At 37.4% G+C, this 19,645-nt stretch overlaps 1 protein-coding gene across 1 annotated transcript in view; it reads right to left on the bottom strand.

The window, feature by feature from the left end:
• The window catches only part of LOC120187317 (ATP synthase subunit gamma, mitochondrial-like), a 53,394-nt gene that overhangs the window by 30,095 nt on the left and 3,654 nt on the right, over positions 1-19,645 (bottom strand). The window contains 5 exon segments of the mRNA XM_039191058.1: positions 61-213; positions 346-389; positions 619-625; positions 628-772; positions 15,824-15,833. Coding sequence (XP_039046989.1) covers positions 61-213; positions 346-389; positions 619-625; positions 628-721 — 298 coding nt within the window. The 5' untranslated portion in view covers positions 722-772; positions 15,824-15,833.

Below are 19,645 nucleotides of genomic sequence, written 5' to 3'. Positions count from 1 at the left end.
AATAGGACTTGTTCAGTAAAGGAAACATATAAGGGCCAAGAGGCTTGTTAGAGGACATACTAGGAAGATCGCCAAGAAGTGCGGTAAATGGCTGCCAGAGGCCTCGGGAATTCTCAGCTTTAGTTTGAATTGCTCTCAACTTTGAGGCAGCAACCATCTTCATAGCCTTTGTGATTTTCTGAATATTCTTAACACTCTTCATCCGGTTTCGAACTGCATAAATAATTGATCACCACAAAAGTTATAACCTTCACCAAGAACTCTGAACCTAAGAGAAAAAGTAACAAGCAAGTATATAAAACATAATATTGAAAATAAACAAAGAGAAAATCAAACAAATCCTACCGACTTGAGTTGAAATATAACGAACACCAATCGGACCCTCATCCCTGTCATCCAAATTAATTTATTTAGTATTTCACAACATATCAGAAAATGAAATTGCCAAAATATGAATTTCATTATAAATCCTATAAGAATTTTGTTCAGGTAAATATTCAATACCAACTGTTTAGCTCAATTTTAGATACAAATACAAGCGCAAAAGAAAAATAAAGCCCATTAAAAAAATCAGAAAGTACATTAAGAAAAACTTTATCGAGAAAAAGAGATCAGTACTCGTGAGAGGAGCGAAAGGAGAGGATCGGACGGCGGTGATTGGGCGGGGAGAGATCAGAGGGGCGAAACGCCTCCCTTCGCGTCTGAGAGCAGCCATCGCCATTGGTTAGTGATACGGGAAAAAACCCTAGAAAATCCTTGCTATTGTGGATCAGAGGTACTCTCTCTCTCTCTCTCTTAGAGAGGTGTTTTCCTAATATGGTTAAAATGAAAAACTTTATTTTAAAACATATGAGAACCGAAGGATTCGAGCAACGACAGATACGACACCGTTTCCTAATTCAAGTTACCCGGTCAAACGAGTAGTAAAAGAAGACTTAAATATTTAATTTGTAGTTGAATTTGTTACTTTTATTTTGAATTAATTTAATAGTATTTGTTAAGAATTCATATTTAGAAAAATATATAAAATAATATTAACGTAAAATAAATTATATATAAGAGATGAGATTTAATATAATTTGACTTTATTTGTCTCCGTAAAAGAAAGAAATAATATTTATTTATAAATATGGAAATCACAAAAACTCAAATATATTATATCTGTATATCTTAAAATACTCTTCTAATATCCTACTAAATTTCACTTTGTAATATAAACCTAAAAAATTATAAAGATTCCTTCCCTCTAAAATAGCTCTCTCGTAATTCTAAAGGCTAAGGCATATTCTATATTTATATGAGAAACATATTTGATCACCAAGAATCTTTGTTACATAAAAATTCTTAACTAAATACATTTATTCACCAAGTAATATTCAACTAGTAGAATTAAATCTAATTTAATTTTTAATTAAATTTAGGTTTGTAACCGAACCGAACGTTTAGCGAATCGTTCATGAACTGTTCGACGGAAAGTTTGTTTATGTTCATTTATTTATTAAATGAATGAATATGAATAAGATTTAGTGTTTGTTTAATTAAATGAACGAACACAAACAAAAGGATCGTTTGTCCATTTACGTTCGTGAATGTTTGATAATTCATTCGTTTATGTTCTTTTATTTATGTTCATTTGTTTATATTCATTTGTTTATGATCGTTTATGTTCTCCAGACACGTTTGAAATATAAAGACTTAATAAATTTTAACCTTAAACTCATTACTATTTTTAAACTTAATTAATTTTAAACCTAAATAAAAAGTACTCAAAACAATTAAAAAATATAAATCCTAAAATTATTTTTTAAAAAACTTTTTCTCATATATAAACCCAATTAATTTTATGTTCGTCCGTTTTTTGTTTGTTTACGTTCGTTCATTTATGTTTGTTTAACATTTAAACGAACGAACATGAATGAACATGAATGAACACGAATAAGCTAAATTTCTTAATGAACGAACGCGAACAAGAAAATTCGTTTGTTTAGTTATTCGTGTTCGTTCGGTTATAGTTAAACGAACAAAAGAGGAACATACCCTCGTTTGTGTTCGTTCGGTTCATTTACATACCTAATTAAACTTGAGTTAATATCTAACAATCTTTCCTTTAATACAAATTCTTTTAGAAACTTAGTCTTCGAATCTTTAACAATTCCAATCCTTATGTAAGTTAAATATTAGTTGAAGCCCCATCGTCAAGTCTTCAACAATTTTAAATTTTATGTAATATTCATTGAAGTACCATTTGATAGATTGAGAATTATGTTCCTGCAACTAAAAACACATTAGAACAAATTTTTTATTGCACGTCTTCAATATCTCTATAAAAATCCACAACAACAATCCCTTTTGAAACTCTACGACTCAAATCATGCTTTGATACTTGCCTGTTAGAGTTTGATTCAAATTATTGAAGATATAAAATTAAGAGAGAATTGAAGAAAATATGAGACCTAATCTGACTGAAATTTAGAAATCTAGTTTGATTAAAAGTAAGAAATATATGTATTTTATGTTGATTAATAGTATAAAATCTTGTTTGAGTAGATTTTTACTAAATAATATTTTAATCAAATAAAAATCTCTATAAATAGATATTAGGGATTAAGTTATTTATAAGGATTCCTATTATATTATTCTATTTTAGACAATAGTGAAAATTCTTTTTTTTTTTATTTGTGATTTTTCTTGAAAGATTTTCTACATAAAATTTTAATGTCAAATTTATTGTGCAATCATTATACTTATTGTTATCTTTTAATGAATTGGTAATAGAGCATTTGAGTTTAATTTGATCATCATAATAATGTCCTTAAAGTATGTTATTTCATTGTTGGATAATCATATTCAATTTGGGACATATTTGAGAAGAAATCTAATTTTGTTAAGTTCTCTGAATTCAAAAGGGTACAAATACTTTGGTAAATAAGGAGATAGGGTGTTCATTTTTCGGTTTTAACTGAATTAACTGACCGAACTAAATTAGTTCAGTTACCAAATTAGTTTGGTCGGGAACAATTAATATTTTTTTTCAATATTAGGTTAACGGTTAATTAAATTCAAAATTGGTTAATTAACCGAATTAACCAAAATCATTAAATATTAAATATATTAAATACATATTTTAATTTCAAACACATTAAGAATTAAGACCCAATTTTTTTTAACCACACTAGACTCATTAAATTATCAATACCTAATTAAATTTTAACACAAATAAAAAAAATCTATTATATTTAAATTAATCTAATTAACAAATTATTAAAAAAATTGGTTTATTCTGTTAACCAACTGAAATAATCAAACTTTATTCGATTCAATTAATATTTCAAAAAAAAGTTTAGTTCGGTTAATGGTTAATGAAAAAAGTTCGGTTAATTCGATTAATGGAAATTCAGTTCAATCGGTAGCTGAATTAACCATTTGAACACCCCTAGGTGGAGATATAAAAATTTATAAGGATTCTCATGTTGTGATGAAACGGTAGAAAAAGATTGTCAAGTTTTATCTATGGAATGTTCAACAATTTTAGATGATATATTTTGTTATTGTCTCCTCTACATTAGATGATGACTTTACTAATAAAATATTTTGATTGATTTAAGCAAAAGAGGGTTTCATTTTGAACAAAACAATTGTGGGTAAGGGTGAGTGTTTGATCAAGTTGAATCAAGTAAAAAAATTAAATTATTCGAGTTGACGAGTCCTAATTTATAACTCAAATTTTATATGAAATTTTTTTGAATCGAGTCAAGTTTATATAATTCAGTCAAGTTGTTCAAAATTTGTTTAAATTTAATTATAAATATTTATACTATTATGGTACTATTTGATTCTAATTTAAATGGTTTTCTATAATCATATACAATACATATATATTTTCATATTTTTCATGACTCAACTCAAGTTTGAAAATTAATCCACTAATTACTAAAAAATTCAGTTATTTGAGTTCTATTTTATAACTCGACTCAATTTAAAAAAAATCGAGTCGAGTTGAGTTGAAAAGATCAATTTTCTAAGTCAAGTTGAGTTTTGCTCACCCCTAATCATGGGCATAATTATTTTGAAAAATTAAAAAGAATTCAATTTCACAAGTATAATGAATTTGAGAAGAATAAGAGAGTCCAATTTGTCATATAGATCAATAACGAAAAAAGATATAATAGTCCTTGATGATCGAGATCCTATTATGCATGAAATTACTCGTGATGATATGATTGTGAATAAATTTAACATTTATGATGACCTTAAAAATGTGAAGACTAAGTTACTTTATACCTCCAAATTTGGACAACTCTTGAATTCAATTGATAATCATTCTTGATAGAAGGGATTTCATGAAAGAAGTGAAACACTTATTCTTCGAGATGAATAATTAAGTTTTTATTAAATTTGTGTGTTTCATTATATTTGAGATTTTATAACGCCTTAATTTTTTTCATTCAATATTTAAGTGTTGACTCGAGTCATATATATGAATCAATTTGGATCTTGGTTTAGGCTCGTTAAACAAATTTTAGGCTTAAATGAGTGAGGATTAGAGTTAATCGATCATATAAAAAAGGGATTTTGATATGAAAGTGAAATAAGAAGGGCTAAAAGAATGATTTCCCATTGTTTTTTGAATTGAAAGCGGAAATTCATTAATTTCAGCTACTATTTGGACGAATGAGTGAGAGAGGGGACAAAGGACTATGGTATGATATAATCGTAAATAATTGTTCAATGAGAAATAATTATATCTATAATATAAAAACAAATTAATTTTTTTATTAATTTGGATAAGATAAAATAATATTTGTTCAAAGATAACTTCAAATCATTTTACATTGAACACTCACATCCGTAATATTCTTAGTGCTCTTAGTGCTCGAACTCAAGACCTCAAAGAATAATAACAATTCATTTACAACTAAATCGCTTGGTCCGTGCATCACTATTTTTCTTAAATACAAACAATTGATTTTTCTTTTTTAAAAATTTTAAGTCTAATGCTAATATTATGTGGAGAGGAGTGGGGATGGGAGTCTCTATAAAAAGAAAGAGAAATACCTTTAATGTGTCTATAACCATGACCTAAGAAAATATGTTTGATCAATTAATTTGAAATTAAAGTTTCATAAATATATTATAATCATAATTAATATATATATATATATATATGATTGCATTAATTCGAATATCATATAATAAATTACTCATCAAATCAAAATTTATATATATATTTAATTATTTATTTTACAAATTATTTGATAACATTAATATAAACAAATATATACACATCGTAAAATATAATTGAATACACTAAATTTCATCCTTATATTATATAATATATATATTTATTATAAATTATATTTACATTTTTTTTTTCAGGGCCCAACAGTGGACCAAATCCGTCTCCCACGTAACCCTAGCACGCCCCTCATTCCTTGTTTCCAGCCGCTCGAGGACACCACAGCTTGCACGCCTCTCCAACGGTCCCCGAGTCATCCGGCGCAAGAGTCACAACCGTCCTCAACAACCAAAGCAATAATCCAGCATTAGAGTTCCATTAGGATTCAAAAGTGTAATCAAAAATAGGTTTTTTTTTATTATTATAAATAGATGTAAACATCCATTGTAAACGGGGGGATTACTAGGAATTTGGTGAGAAAATCACACAAAATATTGAGAGAAATATCAAGCAAACTCGAAGCCTTTTGTAACAAGTTCGAAAGGAAATATAAGAAGGTTTTTTTTTCTTTTTACCTTGCTTTCGGTTCATTCTTTGCTTTGCATGTGTGTCGTTCATGCTCTTTCTTTGTTGGTTCGAAACAAGAAGCCAATGACAGAGGAGGTGGGGATTTTTTTCGAATCTCCGTTCGTAGATCTACCCTCCCCGAGGCCTGATCTAACATAACTATGGATATTTTTAGAACGAGTGTACGAAGAGCTTTCAAAAAAATGAGAACTTTTTATATTTTGCCGTCGGAGAGCGGCGGTCGGCGCCGACAACGGTGGCCGGAGTCTGGGAATTACGGCGGCGTTCATGTGTTCATCAAGAACACATGAACCAAGCAGAGAAAAAGAGAGAAATGGGGGGAAAGACTCGGTTTGGAGAAGAGAGAAATGATTATTTTGCTAAAAAATTTTGGTTTTTATGCTTAAACATCCGCGTGTTTCTATCTAAAATAGGGTAAACTGCCCTTTTGATCCCTGTTACCTCGAAAAGAGCCGTTTCCCCCCCCCCAAATCGAAATTACCCCCTAATATTGCTTTAGAATTTCGACCTCAAACCTGCAGTTCTTTCATTTTAGTCCTTTCTCTGGATTTTAATTTTAATTATCTTTTTATATTACATTATAATATTTATATATATATATTATATTATTATTAGTGTTTTACACTCGTATATATGTATTATTAGTATAGTATTATGTCACTTATACGTTTTATTATATATATATATATTATTATTGTTATTATTATTATTATACGTATATATATGTATATATTTTATTTCTTTTTATACTATTTTACCATTTTTATTTTTATTATTATTATTCTTTATACTATCCTTATTATTTCTATTATTACTATTCTTTATTTATTCATGTAATTATATATATATATATACGTATTTTCTATATATTTCATCTATATACTTAGTGTTAATACATATATATTATTTTAATTAACTTTTTGGTCATTTCTTTATCTAGCTACTACATCTTATAATTTTATACGTTTATGTGTTTTTTTATTTATTTACCAACCTTACTCATTTTGTCTTATAATTATATTTCTATTAACATTTTTTTGTATTTATGTATATACATATATATATATATTCATTTTACCTATTATTGATATTTTTCCTTTTTAATACTTTAATATATATATTTCTCGTTTCATTCATTAATTATTTATTCCACTTTTATTTTATTTATTTCTCCCTTTTACTTTTTACTATTATTATTATTATTTATTTATGCTATTATATTATTTTTATTATTATATTCGTGTATGTATTACCTTTTTTTTTACCTTTTATTTTTATATATCTTTCATGTATTTTTCATATTTTACATATATGTGTATATATATTTTATTTATTATTTTCATCATTATTATTTCATTACTATTTTTACTATTATAACTGTTATTTTTATTTATATATTACGCATTTTTTTTTTTTCATTTTCATTGTTTTGTATTTTATTTTACTCTGTGTAATTTTTTATCCATTTATGTTTTATTATATTTCTTCTTTTTCTTTATTTGTATTTTCGTTTGTATTTCTCTTCTGCATATCTTATTTTGTATTTAGTCATATTCATTCTTTCCTTTTTGTATACATTGTTTTTTATATTATTTCGTTTGTCCGCCTATTTTTCTATTTTTATTACTTTCATTACCTAACCCTTTCCTTGCCTTTTTGAGAGAACTTCAAGCAATCAGTGGTAAGCAATTTGGATCAATATTTTACCTTTTAATTTAACTTTCAATTTTCTTAATTAAAGACAACTGGAAATTACACAGTACCGAAAGGGCAGTTCAAGGGTGCTAGCCCTTCCTTGACTGTAACCGACTCCCGAATCCGACACATCTCTGGTAAGACGCAGATCAGGTAAGAAATAGGGTATCCGATCAACCCATTTATTTTTAAATAAATGATCGGTGGCGACTCCAATCCACATTTTCCTAAGTCGAAGCCCAATTCCGGGGCCCAACCGAAAGACGGTTGCGACAGCTTGGCGACTCCGCTGGGGACACAGGTAAGTGAGTCAGGCTAAGGTAATTTCCAGTTGTCTTTTAACGAAAAGGGTAAGTTTAAATTTTAAGATAATATTTCGATCCTTATTACTTATTTTTGATTATATTTTTCGAGTAAATAGTTGGACTGACCGTTTTCTAATGATTTCAGCTTTCCAAACATTTTCATCTAAGGCTCTAAACCCGAGCTCCGAATCCGTTTTAAGTGGGGGTGAAAGCGACGCCTTCGTGTGAATTTATTCACCGTATGGGCCTAGCAAGTAGCCTTCGGGATTCATATACCTTATGCCTTCGTGTGAATTTATTCTCCGTATGGGCATAAGGGAATGTGTCCTCTCGAGTTTAACTTAGTCCACACAAGCCTGTGATGGGTTTCGGACTAAGGGTCTGGTCGGTCCAAGGGGGCGCCAGCAAGGAGAACTCGAGTACCGTTTTTTAGAACCCAAACCGGGAGGCTTTGAACAAATAGAGCCTACCCCAAAAACCACATTCCAAAACCTAGGACATTTCTTTCCTAACCTTTCTATTTTTTATGTTTTTTTTTCATTTACCATTTATTTATTTTTATCTATTTCTATTTTACTAATGCTTTTGCCTTTGTGTTTGTTTTCTAGCATTTGCATCATTACAAGAGGCTATTGATCCCTAAAAAACGTTTGTTATACACAAAATAATTCGAGTTAATGGACAAAGGTGTTGTAATACAAGAGATTGAAAACGCTGAGGCACGACTATGGTCCGAGATGGCTCAGAAAGAGAAGGGAGACAGTCTTTAGGGAAACTATGTGTCAGAACTGGTTAGTTATGCCGCTGTCAGCCTGAAACAGAATAATGTCCAGGAGCTGCGAAACATTTGGGACAGTTGGAAGAATGACAGAAAGCAGAAGTTCAGCCAACGATATGGTGATATCGCCCTCTTGCTCCATGTCAAGACTGATGAGCCCTTACTCCGAGCATTAATTCAATTCTGGAACCCGGGATATAGTTGCTTCACCTTTAACCAGAGGACATGGTGCCTACCATCGAAGAGTATACTACTCTACTACACTGCGAAAGCATCAAGCTTGAGCGAGCCTACATTAAACACATCAAAAGTCAGCCCTTCAAGAATGCACTGGCCAAAATTGCAGGAGTAGATGAGAAATGGGTAATCGATCGGACTCAGCGTAGAGGCAGTGGAGAAGGAATTGAATGGATACACATAAAGCAACTAATGAAAAACCACCCTGATGAGTGGAAGACTATAGACCTTTTTGCACTGGGTCTGTACGGTTTGATTATCTTTCCGAAAGCTTTGGGGTGCATTGACGTTGCCGTGGTGGAACTATTTGAGCAACTTTCTAAACGAGTTAACCCAGCACCGGCCATCTTGGCCGAGACCTTTCGATCGCTCAACCATTGCCGAAGAACTGGCGGAGGAAGATTTACCGGGTGTATTCAGCTCCTTCTGGTCTGGATTCACAGCCACTTCTGGAAGACTAACGGAGTTGCCTACCGCCGTTTCAGCACCACCTATTCACCTCTAGGTGAATTTATTACCTTAAAATGGCATGAAGGCGCCTCGAAAGAAAATGGATGAAGGTCTTTACGCATCTTCAAGACCGAGATATTGTCTGGAGAGCCCCTTGGTTATTCATCAGTGATGTTCTTTTTCGGTGTGGTGACTCCGACACTGTGACCTTACTTGGACTTTGGGGAGCAGTCGGGTATGCTCCGCTATTAGCACTTAGACAGTATGGAGCACGTCAGTTTGTCCCAGTAACATGCGGGTTAGCTAGGTCAGAGTTTGAGTATCACGGCGACAGCTATAAGAAGATGATCAAAGAAGCAGCCGATTCGTGGAGGAAGTATTCCGGATGGATGTTGTAGCTGCCAGAAGCATGCTCACTCCGGATTATATGGAGTGGCGAAAATTGAGAAAGAATGACAATATCCCGGTGCCAGACTGTGATGACACCCGGACCATGGAAGAACATCTCAGGCATGTCCCTTCTGAACTCGAGATAGCCAAGACCGAGTTTGAAGCCGTGAATAATGAGCTGAAGCAAAGGATAAAGGAACTTGAAGCTGAACGTTATCAGTGGAAGCTCGATGCTGACTCTCAGAAAGATCGGGCAGAAAAACTGGAAAAAGAACAAAAAAGAGTCCGTTTTGAGCTTGAAGACTTGAGAAAGGGGTATCAAGACAAAGTCAAGGATAACTCCAAGTTGAAGGTAACCTCTGAATACTGGAAAGACGAGGCTCATAGCCTGAAAAGGAAGTTTGAAGGGCCTGATGAGAAAGCTTGGAAGGAACAGATGAAGACTGCCCAAAGACGCTTGGCAGATAGTCAATATCAGAACCAGCGCTTGAGAGTTCGGATAGCTGACTTAGAAGAACGACATGAGAAAGATGGCAAGACAATAGCTGAGTTAGAAGCTATTGTAGAGGGGTTCAAGAGGCAAGCAAACGAGCTTCAGATGGTGCCGTTTGATGGAGGATTACAATGGCGTTTCCGTTGGGAACAAGCACAGCAAAGGGTGAGGGCCCGAGACGCAACCATCCGAGATTTCCTGGATCAAGTGCAAAAAGCAGCCCGTCATCTTCACGGCCTAGCAAGGGAAGCGGGTGTGGTTCGACAAGGCATTCAACCAGTGACAGATGAAGGCAGAAGACTTGTCAACCTACTGGAAGCTGTTCGGGGTCTAGAGGATTTAGTCCAATGTACCTTTAATCTGTTTTTATGTCTCTTAAAAGATAAGACATTTTTGTCTGAACAAGGGTTATTTATAATAATGAACACTTTTCTGGATCAATGCCTCCAATTGCATACATCATGCATTGCATTTCTTGCATTTTATATTTCATGTCTGTTTATTTTATATTTTTTTCCATGTTTTTACATTCGTATTAACTAACAGAACATGTCTCAGACACCGAGCTTACCACCACAAGCATCAGATACACATCACCCGCACAATACTCGAACAAAAAAGAGACAAATGGAAGCCAGAATGGAGAAAATCGAAGAGCACATGGCAAGACTTCAAAAGGAACTAGAAGATAAGATGGCTCAGAACAGTGAAAGTACTCTTGAGTCCATCAAGAAAAATCAGGAGTCCTTGGTCGACCAAATCGTAGCCAAGTTGTCAGGTCTACAGCAAGCTAGTGCATCAGGGGGCATCTCTTCCGAGGGGGTGGCCATACCACCAACCCCGCAAGTGGTTCTCTCACCCGGAATATTACCAGGGGACGCATCTGCTACTAAAGGGAAAGCAGCACTACCCGGGGACTCATCCGCTACCAAAGTGAAAGTTGCACCTGCTGTGAAGATACAAACTTCTACAATCATCCCTGATGATCATCCGGATGCTTATAATGTCCCAGACTTTGACGAGGAAGATAAAGCCAAAAAGATGGAAGAAAAGATAAAAATATTAGAAGATCAAATAAAGATGGTCCAGGGAGACCATGATTATTATGGAGTGGACGCAATGGAGCTAAGCCTAGTTCCAGACTTGGTGCTTCCACCAAAGTTTAAAATTCCTGAGTTTGAGAAGTTCGACGGGAACAGCTGCCCTTCAGCCCATATCACTATGTTCTGTCGAAAGATGACAGGATATGGAGGGAATGATCAACTCCTGATCCATTGTTTTCAGGAGAGCCTGTCCGGTTCAGCTATTCGGTGGTACAACCAGCTTAGCCGAACTCATATCAAGACGTGGAAAGACTTAGCCAAGTCTTTCCTGGAGCAGTATAAGCATATCAACGATATGAGACCAGACCGGGTCATGTTACAAAGCCTGGAGAAGAAACACAATGAGAGTTTCCGACAATACGCACAGAGATGGAGGGATTTATCTGTGCAAGTTCATCCACCTTTGGATGAAAAGGAAACTAGAAAGCTGTTCGTACAGACCCTGAGGGCACCTTACTTCGGGCATTTGGTAGCAATCACGTCGGGGAGTTTTTCAGATTTAGTCATGGCCGGCGAAATGATCGAGTTGGCCATTAAACAAGGAAAGATTGAGGGAGGAGACTCCAGTAAAAAGCCTTCCACGAAAAACAAGGAGCGAGAGATCAACAATGTGAACACCTACAACGTCAACAAGGGGGTTACGATCTCAAGCTCAAATTCCACAGCAGCTGTACCATCCGGTACTTCTAGACAGAACCAGAGAGAACCGAGAAGAGAAAGGGAAAGGGAGCAGTTTGACCCCATTCCCATGACGTATAAAGAATTATACCAACAGCTCTTCGACACCCATGCAGTGTCGCCTTATCCTATGAATCCAATAAATCCCCCTTACCCGAAATGGTATGACGAGAGCGCTCACTGCGAATATCATGGCGGTGTGCAGGGGCATTCGATTGAAAGTTGTCTCGCATTCAAGAGACTTGTGCAACGGATGAGAAACAAGAATTGGATCACTTTCAACTCCGGAGCACCAAATGTCGCCCAGAATCCCTTGCCCAATCATCAAGAGACAGGAATCAATGCCGTTACTACCGAAGGGGGCAGGAAAGTTAAATTAAGTGTTTCAGAGGTTAATCTCCTTTGGCTTGGGTATGGAGCCAAATGGTAAAGGCAGGATTTCTTGCACCATATTCAGATACGATAGAAAACGAAGATGGTAACCATTGTTGTTACCACAACAAAGAAGGGCATAAAGTGCAAGATTGCCCAGAGTTCAGATTGTTAGTCCAGCTCATGATGGATCGAAAGGAGCTGGAGTTTTACGAAGAAATTCAAGATTCTTTGGAAGCAGATGTTTGTGCCACCGGAGAATCATCAGATAGAAAATTTGGTAGGGGTAGTCCTTTGATAATTACCCCTAAGGCAAGCATGACAGTGACAACACCAGCCAAGGTGGTAATCTCCGCACCGAGGCCTTTTCAATATAAGGACAATCGGCAAGTGCCATGGAAGTACGAGTGTCAGGTGAGCACTTCCGGAGGAGGTAATAGTAAAGTGGGGCAAAGACCACTGGAGCCGTTTCAGGAAGATGTGCTAGTTGTCAATGAACCTATAAAGGAGGAAGAAGCTAAAGAGTTCCTCAAGATCTTGAAGCACAGCGAATACAACATTGTAGAACAGCTCCACAACTCACCTACACGTACTTCAATGCTAGCACTATTTTTAAGCTCGGAAGCACACCGAGAAGCGTTGTTAAATGTCCTTAATCAAACGTTCGTGCCACAAGACATACCAGTCAGCAAGATGGATCGACTGGTGAACAATATTCAAGCTGATAATCTCATCTCGTTTTCAGATGATGAGATTCCATCCGGAGGAAGAGGCCGAACAAAGGCGTTACATATTACTACCTACTGTAAGGGGCACGCTTTACCAAGTGTCTTAATCGATAATGGTTCAGCCCTGAACGTGATGCCTTCGATTACATTGAAGAGGCTACCAATAGATACCTCTCATATGAGAGCTTGTCAGAATGTGGTCCGAGCATTTGATGGGACCAAAGAGAGGTAATCGGAAAGATTGAGGTACCATTGACCATCGGACCAGCCACCTATGATGTTGAGTTCCTTGTGATGGATATCATGCCGTCCTATAGCTGTCTTTTGGGAAGGCCGTGGATTCATCAAGCAGGTGCAGTACCATCCACGTTGCACCAGAAAGTTAAATTTGTCATTGACGGGGCCTTGGTAATCATCAACGCTGAGGAAGATATCGTGGCAAGCGTGACCACAGAGGCTCCATACATCGAAGTAGATGAGGAAGCGGTAGAATGTTCGTTCCGCTCCTTGGAATTTGTGAATGCCACATTCGTGGCAGAAGGAAAAAGAATCCCGAGACCTCGACTCTCCAAATGCACAAGGATGGAGATCAAGCAAACCCTAGGCCGAGGCGCAAGAACCGGGAGAGGTTTTGGGAAATATTTGCAAGGAATGATCAACCCTGTCCGTCCTATCCCAAAGTTAGACCAATTTGGGCTCGGTTTTCAGCCCAGTTATCATGAAAAGAGAAAGGAGATCCAAAAGAACCGGGAGAGAAGATTAGCCAGATTGACTGGGAACGAATTTCAAAGGAAGCCCATGACATTCCCGCCGCTTTTCAGAACATTCAAGTCAGGTGGTTATGTGTTTGAGACCACCACATCCGAGTTAGAAACGGCTCTGGAAGATCTGAACGTTAATGCCGTGACCACAGAAGATGTTGACAACGGAGATAGATCCGGGATATGCCTTCTACCACATGGGTTCGTGCCTAGCAGTTGGTCGGTGGAAGAATTACCTGTGGTTTACAAGAATCTTTCAGAGTAATATTCGAACTATCCCTATTTGCCTATACCCGGGGCAATAGGTGATCTTTTGTAAGGGTGAATAAATATTTTGTTTAAGTTTAATAAAGATGCATTTTTCTTTTCCATGGCAAACAAACTTTTCTTTTATTTTTGAATTCATTCTCTATCTCCTTCATTCCAGTACTTTATTTCCAGTTACTCTCAAAGTTAGTTCTTGACCGTTCCGTGTGGGATATTATCCTCTCACACATGCATATTTTCTTCCTTTCAGGTTCTCAGATAACGATAATGGGGGTACTAATGATCCTGATCCTGAGGTGGATTTTGAATCAACCATTTGTCTTGGGGAATTTGAAGAATGCGATAATGAAGAAGAGTACAACTTACCTACCGAATTGTTGAGAATGATAGAAAAAGAAGAAAAGCAAATACTGCCGCATGAGGAGGCGATCGAAATCTTAAATTTGGGCACTGAGGAATATCGAAAGGAGGTTAAAATCGGCACAACTCTTTCGACTGAAGCAAGAAAAAACCTGATAGCCTTACTTCAGGAGTACGAAGATGTGTTTGCTTGGTCGTATCAAGACATGCCAGGACTAGACACAGATATGGTAGTTCACAAACTGCCAATCAAACCAGAATTCAAACCTGTGCAGCAAAAACTGAGAAGAATGCGACCAGAAATGCTCCTTAAGATCAAGGAGGAAGTCAGGAAGCAATTTGATGCCGGTTTTCTCGAAGTGGCCAAATACCCTGAGTGGGTAGCCAACATAGTGCCTGTGCCGAAAAAGGACGGGAAAGTACGCATGTGTGTCGATTACCGGGACCTTAATAAGGCCAGTCCCAAGGACAACTTTCCTCTGCCACACATAGACACTTTGGTGGACAATACGGCCGGGAACGCCTACTTTTCATTCATGGATGGATTTTCGGGGTACAATCAGATCAAGATGCATCCCGAAGACATGGAAAAGACCACTTTCGTCACAATGTGGGGAACTTTCTGTTACAAAGTGATGCCTTTCGGATTAAAGAATGCTGGGGCAACATATCAGAGAGCTATGGTGACCCTGTTCCACGACATGATGCACAAAGAAATCGAGGTTTATGTCGACGACATGATTGTCAAGGCACAGACCGAGAGTGAACATGTCAAGAATCTGAGGAAGCTCTTCCAGAGATTGAGAAAGTTCCAACTGAGACTAAACCCTAGCAAGTGTACCTTCGGGGTAACATCTGGAAAACTACTAGGCTTTATAGTCAGCAGGAGAGGCATACAGGTCGATCCAGATAAGGTTAAGGCTATCCAAAATCTACCTCCACCACGAACCCAAAAAGAAGTCCGAGGTTTTCTGGGCAGACTAAACTACATAGCTCGATTCATCTCTCAGTTAACCGACAAATGTGACCCCATCTTTCGTCTTCTTCGGAAAAATAGCCCTGGGGCATGGGATGAAAACTGTCAGATTGCATTCGAGAAGGTGAAAGAGTACTTATCTCACACTCCTGTCCTGATGTCCCCTATCCCAGGAAAACCTCTATTTTTGTATCTCTCTATATTTGAGAACTCCATGGGGTGTGTTCTGGGTCAACACGACGAGTCTGGGAAGAAGGAAAGAGCCATCTACTACTTAAGCAAGAAGTTCACCGATTGCGAGGTCCGATATCCTCCTATTGAGAAGGTTTGTTGTGCCCTGGTCTGGGCTACAAAAAGACTTCGACAATACATGTTGTATCACACCACTTGGCTGATTTCCAAGTTAGACCCACTAAAATACATGATGGGTGTACCTGCTCTATCCGGAAGGTTAGCCCGATGGCAGATGCTTTTGTCTGAATTTGACATCGAATACGTGAGCCAAAAAGTGGTAAAAGGCAGCGCCATATCCGATTTTTTGGCAAGCAGAACTGATGAGAGCTATGAGCCGCTGGATTTTGATTTCCCAGACGAGGACTTAATGGCCATATCGTTAGAGGAAGCAAGCATTTCAACGGACGGTTCCTGGAGAATGCACTTCGATGGGGCATCAAATGCACTAGGACATGGCATTGGAGCAATTCTAGTCTCCCCAGAAGGGAGTCACTACCCATTTACCAGCAGACTGAACTTTGATTGTACCAATAACATGGCAGAATATGAAGCCTGTGTCTTGGGAATTCGGGCTGCACTGGGGCAAAATATAAAGACTTTACGGGTGTATGGAGACTCAGCCTTAGTAGTCTATCAGCTCCGAGGAGAGTGGGAAACCAAGGATATAAAGCTGTTAGAGTACCGAAAACTAGTATTGGATCTGCTCGAAGAGTTCGACGAAGTCACCTTCCACTACGTGCCTAGAGAAGAAAATCAAATGGCTGACGCTCTAGCTACCTTGGCAGCCACATTCAAGGCTGGCAGGGAGTCTGAAATGATGCCAATTAACATGCAGTCGTATGAGTACCCAGCTCATTGTTACCAAATTGAAGAAGTGAAAGACACTAAGCCTTGGTACTACGACATTCTACAGTATATCAAGCATCGGAGTTATCCAGAAAAAGCCACTGAAACCGATAAGAGAACCCTTAGAAGGTTGGCAGCTGGATATGTCCTTGACAGAGAGGTTTTATACAAGAAAAGCCATAACCAAGTTCTGTTAAGGTGCGTCGATACTGAAGAGGCAAAAATGATAGTGGAAGAAGTACATGATGGGGTTTGTGGAGCACATGCAAATGGACATATGATGTCAAGACAAATAATGAGATGCGGATATTTTGGTCCACACTGGAAAGTGATTGCATCAACTATGCTAGGAGATGTCATAAATGTCAGATTTATGGAGACAAGATAAATGTTCCACCCCATCCACTTCATGTAATGACGTCACCATGGCCTTTTTCCGTGTGGGGCATGGACGTTATCGGGCAAATCCATCCGAAGGCTTCGAATGGTCACCGTTTCATTCTCGTAGCAATTGATTATTTCACGAAATGGGTAGAGGCCGCGTCATACGCCAGTGTCACTCAATCCACTATTTGCAAGTTTCTGAAGAAAGAAATTATATGTCGGTATGGTCTACCTGAAAGGATTATCACCGATAACGCAACAAACTTGAACAACAAGATGATGAGTGCTGCTTGCGAACAGTTCAACATAAAACATCACAATTCCACTGCTTACAGACCAAAGATGAACGGAGCAGTAGAAGCAGCAAATAAAAATATTAAGAAGATAGTGGAGAAAACAACTGAAACTTACAAAGACTGGCATGAGAAGTTGCCTTTTGCTTTGTTCGCTTATCGAACCTCGGTACGAACTTCGACTGGGGCAACTCCATTTTCACTAGCCTATGGAATGGAAGCAGTGCTACCCATTGAAGTCGAGATTCCGTCTCTCAGGGTCTTGTCAGAAGTCAAACTGGATGATGCAGAATGGGCACAATCCAGATATGATCAGCTTAATCTGATAGATGAAAAGAGACTGAAAGCCATTCATCATGGTCAAATCTATCAGAAACGAATGATCCGAGCACATGACAAAAAGGTGCGCCCGAGAATGTTCCGCGAAGGGGATCTAGTGCTAAAAAGAATTTGGCCAGTCCATAAAGATGTCCGAGGAAAATGGACGCCAAATTGGGAAGGACCTTATGTCGTGAAAAAGGCTTTCTCCGGAGGAGCCCTCGTCCTGGCTGAAATGGACGGACCTGAACTGCCACATCCCATCAACTCGGACGCAGTCAAGAAATACTTCGCTTAGGATGAAAACCCGAGAGGGCGTCCTAAGTTGAAAAAAAAAAAAAAAAAAAAAAAAAAAAACGTTTAGGGTGAGAACCCGGAAGGGCGCCCTAAAATTAAAAAAAAAAAAAGAAAAAGAAGAGAAAATAAGGTGGGTTCAAGATGAAAACCCGCAAAGGGCGTCTTGCAACTAAGGATGGGTCCAAGTTGAAAACCCGGAAAGGGCGATTTGGATATCAACAGTGGAAACATCCCGGCACATGAATCTTCTACGAACTCAACAAATCGGAGAAATGTTGCACCCTCCCAAACATTGTCGCATTTTCAAAGATCCTTTGGCAAAGGCTGCACTCAAAGTCACCAAACGGCTTTTCAACTCAGATGTGCCCACGTTATCGAGATCTAAGACATTCATTTACACGTCATTGTGTATTCGTTTTCTAGAATGTTTGCCATGTATTATTTGTTCTTCTCCGCCTTTATGAATAAAGACCATCTTTCCTCCAATACCTTTTGAGCATCTTGAATTAGATTTAAACCTAATGGTTTATTTATTTTTATGAAAGATAGCATATTGCTGTACAAAGATTCATTGAAAAGTACAGGTACCCAGAAGCCGATCAAGGCTCATGCACATGCTTGAGATGGTTGAGGAGCATCTTCAAAAAAAAAAAAAAAAAAAAAAATCATCAAACATTTGAAGAATTCAAGATCAGAGATCGGAACTTCAAGCTCAAGAATCAACAACGACAGGCCACCGGAGATCGAGATTACTCTCCAGAGCTCAGAATAACATATGTTGCATATGCATTTTAGGCATAACTAAGAGCATGACATCCATAACATCACATATATGCATATCTTTGCAGGTTTTACCCAGAGCCAATTTCAACTTCACAACGAAGGATATTGGACTCCAGACAACGCAAGTTCAACTTCACGACGAAGGGACCGCTGGTTGTCACCAAACATTTCTCAAATTTAAAGCCAATTTCAACTTCACAGCGAAGGATATTGGACTCCAGACAACGCAAGTTCAACTTCACGACGAAGGGACCGCTGGTTGTCACTAAACATTTCTCAAATTTAGAGCCAATTTCAACTTCACAGCGAAGGATATTGGACTCCAGACAACGCAAGTTCAACTTCACGACGAAGGGACCGCTGGTTGTCACCAAACATTTCTCAAATTTAGAGCCAATTTCAACTTCACAGCGAAGGATATTGGACTCCAGACAACGCAAGTTCAACTTCACGACGAAGGGACCGCTGGTTGTCACCAAACATTTCTCAAATTTAGAGCCAATTTCAACTTCACAGCGAAGGATATTGGACTCCAGACAACGCAAGTTCAACTTCACGACGAAGGGACCGCTGGTTGTCACCAAACATTTCTCAAATTTAGAGCCAATTTCAACTTCACAGCGAAGGATATTGGACTCCAGACAACGCAAGTTCAACTTCACGACGAAGGGACCGCTGGTTGTCACCAAACATTTCTCAAATTTAGAGCCAATTTCAACTTCACAACGAAGGATATTGGACTCCAGACAACGCAGGTTCAACTTCATGACGAAGGGACCGCTGGTTGTCGATAAACAATTTCCCAATTTCAGCTTCACAACGAAGTATCTTTGGCTAGAAGACGATCCATGAACTACCTCCAGAACTCTGAGTTCGACTTCAACTTCACGAGTTCGATTTCAATTTCACGACGAAGGATTCAGGCTCAGAATCTTCCAGTTTTAACTCAACCTCACGACGAGGGAGCCATCTCGTGTTTTAAAAAAAACCAGACTCTACATCGAATTTCAACTCTACGACAGAGGATATTCGATATGGACGAAATTTATGTCTTTTAATCTTTGCTCTATTTTCGTTACACAACAATGAGCAAAGAGGGGCAGCTGAATACACTAAATTTCATCCTTATATTA

Source organism: Hibiscus syriacus, unplaced genomic scaffold (genome assembly GCF_006381635.1).
Source record: "Hibiscus syriacus cultivar Baekdansim isolate YM2019G1 unplaced genomic scaffold, ASM638163v2 tig00113724_pilon, whole genome shotgun sequence".
NCBI lineage: Eukaryota > Viridiplantae > Streptophyta > Magnoliopsida > Malvales > Malvaceae > Hibiscus > Hibiscus syriacus.
This window is presented reverse-complemented; position numbering and strand designations above follow the sequence as displayed.